Below are 12,338 nucleotides of genomic sequence, written 5' to 3'. Positions count from 1 at the left end.
AAACAAGCACTCATTAAGATCAGGTGTGGCCAACACAGGTGGGATCAGGTGCAGCCAACACACCTGAACATGCTTAACAAGACAGAGGCTAGAGAGTGTTTTGTTGTTAGAAAGTTCTTTGAAGGTTACTTATGTTTTCTTGAGGTTTTTATAGAAATATTTCTTATAGTTTTTATAGAAATATTTCCTAATGTTCTGAGAACATGACTTTAAATAGAAACATGAGGAAAACATGCAGAAAACGTTATGCTGAAGTACTGAAATTCCCTCAGAAAAACGTTGTTTCTTAACGTTTTCTGAACATTCTGAGAACACGACTTTAAAAAGAACCATGAGGAAACCTGTATGAAACGTTTTGCTGAAGTACTGAAATTCCCCTGAAGAACATTGTTTCTTAACGTTCTCGGAACTATTTGAGAACATTCTCAATGTGAAACCAGTTGGAGAACGCTCCAAGAACATTTAAAAAATGTTGATGAAATGTAACCATGTTTGAACTTTTAGGAAATACCAAAGTTGTGGGAAGGTTGTATGCAAAAATAACCATAGGACAACCACGCTCTTACCAAGCTCTAAGAAACATATAGTTCTCAGAATGTTATGCCCTAGCAAAGGATCACTATCCCCGTCGCAAAGGATCACTAACCCTGTCTCAAAGGATCACTATCCCAGTCTCAAAGGATCACTAATCCCGTCTCAAAGGATCACTAACCCTGTCTCAAAGGATCACTAATCCCGTCTCAAAGGATCACTATCCCGTCGCAAAGGATCACTAACCCCGTCTCAAAGGATCACTAATCCCGTCTCAAAGGATCACTAACCCTGTCTCAAAGGATCACTAATCCCGTCTCAAAGGATCACTAACCCTGTCTCAAAGGATCACTATCCCGTCGCAAAGGATCACTAACCCCGTCTCAAAGGATCACTAATCCCGTCTCAAAGGATCACTAACCCTGTCTCAAAGGATAACTAACCCTGTCTCAAAGGATCACTAACCCCGTCTCAAAGGATCAGTAACCCTGTCTCAAAGGATCACTAACCCTGTCTCAAAGGATAACTAACCCTGTCTCAAAGATGTTAATTCTCTCAAAAACATTCTATGGAATCGTTTGTTTCTTTAATGCTATGTTTATTAAATTCACTGGAATAATAGAAAACACCCAAAAATACACTCAGAGATACAAATACGGTTGGCCCATATACAGTAAGAAGCATTATTTTGAGTGGCACCATAGAATGTTTCTGACACCTACACCTACCGGTCTACATTGGTTGTGTGCAAAGCGTGTGATAGGAGCATGTTGGTTGCATGCACCAGGTGTCAATAGACAACATCATTACTGTATTGCAAGGAAGGGCTTCTCCAGATTCTCCCTGGAAAGTGAGCTTGTAAAAATGTCCAGTGCATCAAGGGAGGTGTGTAAGATGATTTGCATGTTGTTTGCATTGCTGTTTGCATGGCAAAGACCAATGTTTGACTTGGATCCTGCTAATATAGAACTGAACCATGTACTGCCACCTAGTGCATAGGACTGGGTGGTGTTAAGAGTAGGTAAACAGTGTCACACACAGATTAGAGAAAGAGGTGAATAGAGAGAAACAAGGAGAGAAAAGGGATAAGAGGTCAAACAAGGAGGAGGAAAGAAACTTAAAGGATTAAGCAATGGCTGAAAATAAGAGAGGGTGATGAAAAGGATGAAAGGAGAGAAGTAAAGGAAATGCACTACGGGAGAGTGAACGTGGGAGAAGATGAAGGGGAGTAAATAGAACAATAGACAGGAGAAAGAGAGGGAGAGATGGCGGGGTAGTGGACAGGCAGACGGATGGAAAGCTGGACAGACAGACGTATGGGCAGCTAGGTGTGGCCAATAGTGCTGAGTGGGGTTGATCTCTCTCAATCCTCTTGGCTCGCTGTCTGTGTGTGCCCACCATCGGGCCACTGGCAGGGTGGCAGCATGAACGTGGTCGGCCCGGGTGGCATCCCTATTGAGGGGCAGTGTGATGGACACAATGCAAGCGACAGACTTGCTGCATCAACAGCATCCCCATTCCTGTTTTTTTTGCTGCAGTGTGCCATTTATAAACCATAAATACCCGCCCTGGCCCCTAGTGCCTGCTCGCCAGGCCTCAACACTCACACGCCCTCATACAGAGTGAGAAAGAGAGAAATAAATCAAATAAAAGAAAGAACAAGGAAAAACGAAGAGAGTGTGCCTCGTACGTGGTGCAGTGAAGCACAAGCCATCCAGGTAAAAACAGATCTCTCTCTTTCCTCTCTGTCTGTCGTCTTGTGCTGCCAACAACTCTTTCTGTTTTCAATTATCCCTATTTATTGCTCTCCGTAACCCTGTGTGCACTGTTGTTTTACCTGGAATTGAATATGTGTGAATGTGTCAAATGCAATAGTGGAAAAGAATATGTAATATAGTGAGCTCCAAAAGAATTGGGACAGTGACAAATTTTGGGAGTTTGGCTCTGTACTCCAGCACTTTGGAAATATAAATTATACAATGACTATGAGGCTAAATTGCAGACTGTCAGCTTTAATTGTAGGGCATTTCATCCATATAGGGTGAACCGTTTAGAAATTACAGCACTTTTTGTGAATAGTCTCCACCATTTTAGGGCCACCAAAAGTATTGGGACAAATTCACTTATGTGTAATAAAGTAGTAAAAAGGGAAATATCTGGTCCAATATTCATAGCAAGCAATAAATGTGAATAAACATTTGTTGGATACATTTTCTGTTTGTTTTGGTTGTGTTTCAGATGATTTTGTGCCCAATAGAAATGAATGGTAAATAATGTATTGTGTCATTTTGGAGTCACTTTTATCGAAATTAGAATAAAATATCTTTCTTAACGCTTCAACATGAATGTGGATGCTACCATGATTATGGATAATCCTGAAGTGTTTAGAAACAGATTCTATAGTTATTTACAATGAAAGTAACTCCAAAATGACAATACATTATTGGAGTATTCGTGCACGCAAAAACTACAGTATTTGATTGCACTCGAATGCCAAATGTGATACTGGACAATGCCAGAGGCTTGCTGATCTTATTGGCCAGACCTAAAGTGACCACGGCACAGGCCACCTCTGAGTTAGCTGTTATAGTCCCTGTTGCCATTGTGTTAAGTGACTGACTGTGTTTGGGAATGTTTTGGAATGTAGAGGTAAAATGTCAGAGCAGCAGGGTGCACCGGAGCAGCTAGCAGCTGGGAAGAGCCAAGGAGGGGCAGGAGCCACCTATAAGGTAGGGTGTAGGGTGAACTTGCAAGGTGGGTGTTAGGCAGAAGCTAATCCTAGAACTGCAACTTTGGGGAAACTTCACCCCAGAGCTACAAGGTCACTGGACTTTAAAAAAATATTGTTATATCCTAGTGTTCCCAGGGTCCCACTTTTATGAAGGGTCACTGATACCATGTATTTACAATGAAATAACCAAGTACAGAACAATTAAACCTCACTATACAGCACATTGTTAAATTAGAACTGTGCAACTTGTAGGCCTATGCAGTTTGTGCTAATGTTCAAATTGTTGTAGGGCCTCCCGGGTGGCGCAGTGGTTAAGTACTGCAGCGCCAGCTGTGCCACCAGAGACTCTGGGTTCTCTGCCGTGACCGGGAGGTCCGTGGGGCGATGCACAATTGGCCTAGCGTCGTCCGGGTTGGCCGGTAGGGATATCCTTGTCTCATCGAGCACCAGCGACTCCTGTGGTGGGCCGGGCGCAGTGCGCGCTAACCAAGGTTGCCAGGTGCACGGTGTTTCCTCTGACACATTGGTGGGATGCGTGCTGTGTTAAGAAGCAGTGAGGCTTGGTTGGGTTGTGTATCCGAGGACACACGACTTTCAACCTTTGTCTCGTACAGGAGTTGTAGGGATGAGACAAGATAGTAGCTACTAAAACAATTGGATACCATGAAAAAGGGGTAAAAATTCAAAAACAAAAAAAGTTATTGTTGTAAAAAGGGCTTTATAAATACATTTGATTGTTTATCTTATTTTACACTATGTATTATTACACTGACCTGTGCCTCTCCCTGGCTTGCCAGGTGGTGGTGTTTGAGTTCGAGAATTTCCGTGGGAAGAAGGTGGAGCTGTCTGCAGAGTGTAAGGATGTGATTGAGAAGGAATGTGAGAAGGTGGGATCTGTCATTGTGGAATCTGGACCGTAAGTGTCAATGATTTTGACTTCCTACATTACCCATGATGCCTCATTCGTAGCCACTTAATGTTTACCTGACTCTCCACTGACTGCCCTTATTTAATTCAACCTCAGTCTCTAGACAATTAATTACATTCCTATTGAAATACATACAGTATATACATTGCGATCACATTTACAGTTTTTACCAATTACCTTTCATTTATTATCTCACAACTACCATTTATTTACAAACAATTGGTAAAGTGCAATTACGTTTGTGTTCTCAGCTGGGTAGCGTTTGAGTGCCAGGCATTTGGCGGGGAGCAGTTTGTCCTGGAGAAGGGCGAGTATCCTCGTTGGAGCACCTGGACCAACAGCCAGACTAACAACTACCTGCTGTCCTTCAGGCCACTCCAAGTGGTCAGTATGTCCCTGGAATTATAATTACAATCAGAATCAACTTTATTCACAAAGTATTTACATGTTTCAGGAATTTGACCTGGTGAAACGCTGTACAATAAACAGAACATACAGAGAGAATATAGACCAAATAATTTACACATAATCTACATACAGTATATAAGGATGTTAGCCTACTGACCTTAGCAACCCACAGTGGACAGGCATCCAGCTGTCATAAGATAAGACTGTCAAGCTATATATAGTCTCTCTAAACAGACGGTTTGCGTCTGGCAATGTATCAATGCTCCAGCTAAAATGTCTGTACAAGTTGGACATCAGTTGGGACAGAGGCACGGGTGGTTTTAGTGATTTGGAGGCCCCAGGCAGAGGCACATGTTTAGCCCTGCCTACTGACACGTGTAATTTATTGGGAGAGTTGTTTGTAATGTAAATGTAAAAAAATATTTTAAAAAAAAGTTTGAATTGTTTGAAATGTCAGGCAAAAGCCAACAAAGACAACATCCTCCCCAGACCTGTTTCCTATAGGCTTATATTGCTCCAAGGTTGGCGATATCTGAGACTAGTCAAGCTAAAGGGTATAGAACAAAACATTATTCAGTCTATAAATAGCCAACTTATTTCTAAGTAGGGTTGTCAACTCTCCCAGAGTTTGTCAACTCTCCCAAGTCTCCCGGAACTGACCTTTACATACTGGTGGATGGTAATGTTGAAGGACTTTTATAATCTTGCATAATAAGCTTGCAAGTTTGGTTTAATCTCCAGTAGCTACCATCTTTCAAACTAAACACCAACTAAATATCAGTGTGGAAAACAATGCATAACCACAACCTGTTCTGGTCTGTGTTTCTCCAGGACAGTGCAGATCACAAGCTCCACCTGTTTGACAAACCAGGTTACGCAGGGAGGAAGATGGAGATTGTGGACGACGACATCCCCAGCCTGTGGGTCCATGGCTTCCAGGACTGTGTGGCCAGTGTAAAGGCTCTGAATGGAACGTAAGTTCAACACCTCCACATATAATTGAGGTCAGGAATTATTAGGTTATCTATCATGCAAGTGTGTCTTTTTGTGTTCCATAAATGTGATTGACTGTATGTTCCTTTTCCCCTATCCTCCCTAGGTGGGTGGGCTACATGTTCCCAGGCTACAGGGGTCGCCAGTATGTCTTTGAGCTTGGAGACTACAAGCACTGGAACGACTGGGGAGCCACGGCGCCTCAGATCCAGTCCGTCCGACGCGTGCGTGACATGCAGTGGCACAAAAGGGGCTGCTTCACCGCCCCTGCCCCGCCCCCTGCCCCCACTCCTGCACCCAACCCCACACCCCCACCCACCGCTGGCACCAGCTGAAAGACAGTGGCTGTGGCCCCAGGCTCCCTAAGAAGCCAAACCTGGGCCCCCCAACCATCCAGGGCTCCACTGAGTCTCTCCTCATCACAGAGGGCCACCAAGAAACAACAAACTCGGAAGTGAAGTGACCATCACGGACTTACCTATGTGTCTGGAGTGGAAATAATAAAGGCTTTGACCCTGATTTGGTTTGATCCAACTGGATGAGATTGTGTTGTTTTTGTCTTTTGCTCTGAAAGCTTCTCTGACGTTGTTAGAATAATATTATTTAGTGTGCCATCGCCATACAATAGCAGAAATATTATTTGGTTTAAAGTACTTTTTTACAATATACTGTAGCCCCATTATTAGAATGGATGTAGGGTAAAACACTGAGCAGATGGTAATATGGAACCAGAAGACATCAATCTGCATGGGAAGTTGAGAGGAGTGTCGAGGAGAGGTCAAAGACTAATTAAAACAATCATGTTTATCACCATTTAAAAAAGTATACACTTTCACCCAACAAACTGCAGGTAGACTACGAGACATTCCATTGTGAGGAAGGGTTAGGGCAGGGATGGGCAACTACAGTCAGAGAGGAAGAGACCAAACTCGGCGGAAATTCTGTCTCCATCCATCAGGTAGCGTTTTTTTTAGTTTCGCCCAACCAAGCTAGGAATTCTTGTATGGAGGACAATGAGTGTCCTTCTGTAGCTCAGTTGGTAGAGCATGGCGCTTGTAACGCCAGGGTAGTGGGTTCGATCCCCGGGACCACCCATACGTAGAATGTATGCACACATGACTGTAAGTCGCTTTGGATAAAAGCATCTGCTAAATGGCATATATGTTGAATTTGGTGAACAACAAAAAATGAATGGCTTATTTTCTACTTGAGGTTTATTTAATCTAACATATGTTTTGTGTAATGCTTTAGTTGTTAAAAGTGTACTGATATAAGTAGGACATGTGACATCCCAGCAACTTTGAGAAAAAAATCTTTATATAGGAGTTGTAGAGTGGTGTCACACCCAGAGTGGTGTCACACTTTCCCCCCTATCCCTAGCAAACTTGTCACAGCTGATGAAACTAATTGCATTCTAAACTGAACCTCATGATTAGTTGATTATTGGAGTCAGTTGTGTTAGATGGGGAAAAAGTGTGACACCAAACAGGCCCCAGAGGCAGGGGCATTTTTAGGATTTGAAGACATTGGGAGCTTAGCTCAAAGCCAGTAGGGGGTCCGGAGGCAAAGGAATTTCAACGGCTAAAATTCATAAGTTTGGCGCACTTTGAGATGAACATTGAGAGATTAGCTCTTTATCAGGTAACTTGCACTTTCCTACCTGCCACAGCAGACACTGACAGTAGTCAATTACAGTAGCAACTGTGGGTCTCTCTACCCTGGAACACATACATCTACAGTGTATTGCCAAAAACCTCTAGACCACTCAACAACATAAAACATAGACGCTGACATGTCCAATGAGACAAACTGATTAAAGAATCTAAAGGTTGTTCACACTGCAGGCCTTAATGCTCAAATCAGTTTTGTTTTTCAAATCCGTTTTGGTCTACTGACTGTCCAAACAGCAAGTTACAAGTGACCAAATTGGATGTGTGTGTACAGACAGCAGTCATTTGCTGACATGGCTACGCTAGTTGTCATGATGGGTAATGATGGGTGTGTGCGCAGTGGTATAGGCTGATTGGTGGCGGCGCTCGTGCTTCCTATCACTCAGAAGTTATGTAGCAAGCTAAGGGGACAACAATGCCTGTCATGGACGTTTCCCAGTTTCTTTGAATGTTCATGGAAAATCATGCTGTAAGAACATTTTTAAAGCCTCAAAGGATAAGATGATCCAACTTCCAAAACAAATCATTTTTTGCTAGACACAGCAGTCAACTAGCTAGCTAGGTAACCATTTAGCTTTCTAGCACATTCACTTAACAATGAACAAGCTAGTTAGCTCCCACATGTTCTTGTTAAACTATCAACAGTGTAGCTAGCAAGCAACGAGATATGCCAAATCACAGTCTAAAAACCACTTGAGGGCAAATAAATCAGACTTGACCATTCAGACACAAGTCACATGCCCAGGAATCAGATTTGTACAAAGGTGGTATGAAATGTCGCTTGAAATATCAGATTCCATGTGTTTTTGGTCTGTTCAGACTGCAGGAAAAAGAACAGATTTGAATTGGATCTGCAAATACATAGGATTTGAGTCACTTCAAACTGCCAATGGGAACACAGCTCGCTCACACACACACACACACACACACACACACACACACACACACACACACACACACACACACACACACACACACACACACACACACACACACACACACACACACACACACACACACACACACACACACACACACACACACACACACACACACAATGTAATAATTGGAATCCATAGAGCAGCTTTAAGTGACAGTCTACTGTGTGCTCACCCATTGCTTTCTCTGTGGTCTCTCTTGTCTGTCCTTTTCTGTTGCTGTCGCTTAGTCTATGTTGATGTCTCTTGTCTATCCTCCATGTCCTGATTGTAAAAAGTGTAGAAGTAAGGCTTTTTCACCTCACCTGCAAATTCTTTGTAAACCTTTTTAAAAACGTTTTAACTGTCTCTATGTCACCTGTTATAATTTGTGTAAATAGAACTAGACTATAGAGCAGCTTGAAGTGATAGTCTACTGTGTGCTCAAATCCTCTCTGTCCATCTGCCCTCTTCTGTCACTTTCTGTGTCTTGTCTGTTGCCATCTCAGGTTCATGTTACTATCTCATTTGTCTATCCTCTTCTGTTATGGCCTGTTCTGTTCTTTTGGTGTCTCTCTCCATCATATCCTATTCTTCTGTTGCTGTCTCTGTGTCTCGTCTGGTGTCTCCATTATATCCTATTCTTCTGTGGCTGTTTCTGTATCTTGTCTGGTGTGTCTCTCTCCATCACCTATCATTCTGTTGCTGTCTCTGTGTCTTGTCTGGTGTGTCTCTCTCCATCACCTATCATTCTGTTGCTGTCTCTGTATCTTGTCTGGTGTGTCTCTCTCCATCACCTATCATTCTGTTGCTGTCTCTGTGTCTCGTCTGGTGTGGCTCTCCATTATATCCTATTCTTCTGTTGCTGGGTGTTTCTTATCTGGTGTGTCTCTTTGCAATCTAAAACGGTCAAGGGGTTACTGGGGTAACTTAACTTGTTTGGGCCGGTGTAGTGACGACCCGTCATTCAGGGCAGGTGGGGCAGAGCTTAACAACAAACATTTTGTTTTTGTTGTTGCCTGTTTGCATGTTATTTTGGCATTAATACATTTCATATATCAGTTTGCAAACAATAAAACATTTTTTTTGTTTTCTTGAGAAAGGAAGCTCCAAAATGTAGGTGTTTCAGCCTAGTTCAGTGTTTTCTGTGGTGGTGGGGCAGCCAGTAGAAAATACGGAGTGTAGGGGTTGGTAATGTTCTCTAGTTGTGCCGTGATTGGCTCAGTGTTCTGTCACTCATGGAGACACTATGACAGCGCAAAATCTACGGGGAGAGCTCAAAAATTCACGCCCCTTCGGTTCTGCCATAGAGTTACATTAGAAGTGCCCATCCAAGAAGGCTCGAGGTCTTGGGCCACAGATAAAGTGATGTCAAATCACATTATTTCTACAGTAGCTTTGATTGGACTTACATACATTTACATTACATTTACATTTAAGTCATTTAGCAGACGCTCTTATCCAGAGCGACTTACAAATTGGTGCATTCACCTTATGACATCCAGTGGGACAGTCACTTAACAATAGTGCATCTAAAACTTAGGGGGGGTGGGGTGAGAGGGATTACTTAACCTATCCTAGGTATTCCTTAAAGAGGTGGGGTTTCAGGTGTCTCCGGAAGGTGGTGATTGACTCCGCTGTCCTGGCGTCGTGAGGGAGTTTGTTCCACCATTGGGGGGCAAGGGCAGCGAACAGTTTTGACTGGGCTGAGCGGGAGCTGTACTTCCTCAGTGGTAGGGAGGCGAGCAGGCCAGAGGTGGATGAACGCAGTGCCCTTGTTTGGGTGTAGGGCCTGATCAGAGCCTGGAGGTACTGAGGTGCCGTTCCCCTCACAGCTCCGTAGGCAAGCACCATGGTCTTGTAGCGGATGCGAGCTTCAACTGGAAGCCAGTGGAGAGAACGGAGGAGCGGGGTGACGTGAGAGAACTTGGGAAGGTTGAACACCAGACGGGCTGCGGCGTTCTGGATGAGTTGAAGGGTTTAATGGCACAGGCAGGGAGCCCAGCCAACAGCGAGTTGCAGTAATCCAGACGGGAGATGACAAGTGCCTGGATTAGGACCTGCGCCGCTTCCTGTGTGAGGCAGGGTCGTACTCTGCGGATGTTGTAGAGCATGAACCTACAGGAACGGGCCACCGCCTTGATGTTAGTTGAGAACGACAGGGTGTTGTCCAGGATCACGCCAAGGTTCTTGGCGCTCTGGGAGGAGGACACAATGGAGTTGTCAACCGTGATGGCGAGATCATGGAACGGGCAGTCCTTCCCGGGAGGAAGAGCAGCTCCGTCTTGCCGAGGTTCAGCTTGAGGTGGTGATCCGTCATCCACACTGATATGTCTGCCAGACATGCAGAGATGCGATTCGCCACCTGGTCATCAGAAGGGGAAAGGAGAAGATTAATTGTGTGTCGTCTGCATAGCAATGATAAGAGAGACCATGTGAGGTTATGACAGAGCCAAGTGACTTGGTGTATAGCGAGAATAGGAGAGGGCCAAGAACAGAGCCCTGGGGGACACCAGTGGTGAGAGCGCGTGGTGAGGAGACAGATTCTCGCCACGCCACCTGGTAGGAGCGACCTGTCAGGTAGGACGCAATCCAAGCGTGGGCCGCGCCGGGAGATGCCCAACTCGGAGAGGGTGGAGAGGAGGATCTGATGGTTCACAGTATCGAAGGCAGCCGATAGATCTAGAAGGATGAGAGCAGAGGAGAGAGAGTTAGCTTTAGCAGTGCGGAGCGCCTCCGTGATACAGAGGAGAGCAGTCTCAGTTGAATGACTAGTCTTGAAACCTGACTGATTTGGATCAAGAAGGTCATTCAGAGAGAGATAGCGGGAGAGCTGGCCAAGGACGGCACGTTCAAGAGTTTTGGAGAGAAAAGAAAGAAGGGATACTGGTCTGTAATTGTTGACATCGGAGGGATCGAGTGTAGGTTTTTTCAGAAGGGGTGCAACTCTCGCTCTCTTGAAGACGGAAGGGACGTAGCCAACGGTCAGGGATGAGTTGATGAGCGAGGTGAGGTAAGGGAGAAGGTCTCCGGAAATGGTCTGGAGAAGAGAGGAGGGGATAGGGTCAAGCGGGCAGGTTGTTGGGCGGCCGGCCGTCACAAGACGCGAGATTTCATCTGGAGAGAGAGGGGAGAAAGAGGTCAGAGCACAGGGTAGGGCAGTGTGAGCAGAACCAGCGGTGTCGTTTGACTTAGCAAACGAGGATCGGATGTCGTCGACCTTCTTTTCAAAATGGTTGACGAAGTCATCTGCAGAGAGGGAGGAGGGGGGGGGGGGGCGGAGGATTCAGGAGGGAGGAGAAGGTGGCAAAGAGCTTCCTAGGGTTAGAGGCAGATGCTTGGAATTTAGCGTGGTAGAAAGTGGCTTTAGCAGCAGAGACAGAGGAGGAAAATGTAGAGAGGAGGGAGTGAAAGGATGCCAGGTCCGCAGGGAGGCGAGTTTTCCTCCATTTCCGCTCGGCTGCCCGGAGCCCTGTTCTGTGAGCTCGCAATGAGTCATCGAGCCACGGAGCGGGAGGGGAGGACCGAGCCGGCCTGGAGGATAGGGGACATAGAGAGTCAAGGGATGCAGAGAGGGAGGAGAGGAGGGTTGAGGAGGCAGAATCAGGAGATAGGTGGGAGAAGGTTTGAGCGGAGGGAAGAGATGATAGGATGGAAGAGGAGAGAGTAGCGGGGGAGAGAGAGCGAAGGTTGGGACGGCGCGATACCATCCGAGTAGGGGCAGTGTGGGAGGTGTTGGATGAGAGCGAGAGGGAAAAGGATACAAGGCAGTGGTCGGAGACTTGGAGGGGAGTTGCAATGAGGTTAGTGGAAGAACAGCATCTAGTAAAGATGAGGTCGAGCGTATTGCCTGCCTTGTGAGTAGGGGGGGAAGGTGAGAGGGTGAGGTCAAAAGAGGAGAGGAGTGGAAAGAAGGAGGCAGAGAGGAAAGAGTCAAAGGTAGACGTGGGGAGGTTAAAGTCGCCCAGAACTGTGAGAGGTGAGCCGTCCTCAGGAAAGGAGCTTATCAAGGCATCAAGCTCATTGATGAACTCTCCGAGGGAACCTGGAGGGCGATAAATGATAAGGATGTTAAGCTTGAAAGGGCTAGTAACTGTGACAGCATGGAATTCAAAGGAGGCGATAGACAGATGGGTAAGGGGAGAAAGAGAGAATGACCA

General features: G+C 45.4%; 1 protein-coding gene across 1 annotated transcript; it reads left to right on the top strand.

Annotated features, from left to right (window-relative positions):
• The first annotated feature begins 2,097 nt into the window (after positions 1-2,097).
• Positions 2,098-6,130, top strand: LOC124030405 (beta-crystallin B3-like). Its single transcript, XM_046341761.1, has 6 exons — positions 2,098-2,249; positions 3,179-3,260; positions 4,060-4,178; positions 4,442-4,574; positions 5,430-5,572; positions 5,698-6,130. The coding sequence occupies exons 2-6, from the start codon at positions 3,186-3,188 to the stop codon at positions 5,924-5,926; spliced, it is 699 nt and encodes a 232-aa protein (XP_046197717.1). The 5' UTR covers positions 2,098-2,249; positions 3,179-3,185; the 3' UTR covers positions 5,927-6,130.
• The last annotated feature ends 6,208 nt before the right edge of the window (positions 6,131-12,338 follow it).

Source organism: Oncorhynchus gorbuscha, linkage group LG03 (genome assembly GCF_021184085.1).
Source record: "Oncorhynchus gorbuscha isolate QuinsamMale2020 ecotype Even-year linkage group LG03, OgorEven_v1.0, whole genome shotgun sequence".
Taxonomy (NCBI): domain Eukaryota; kingdom Metazoa; phylum Chordata; class Actinopteri; order Salmoniformes; family Salmonidae; genus Oncorhynchus; species Oncorhynchus gorbuscha.
This window is presented reverse-complemented; position numbering and strand designations above follow the sequence as displayed.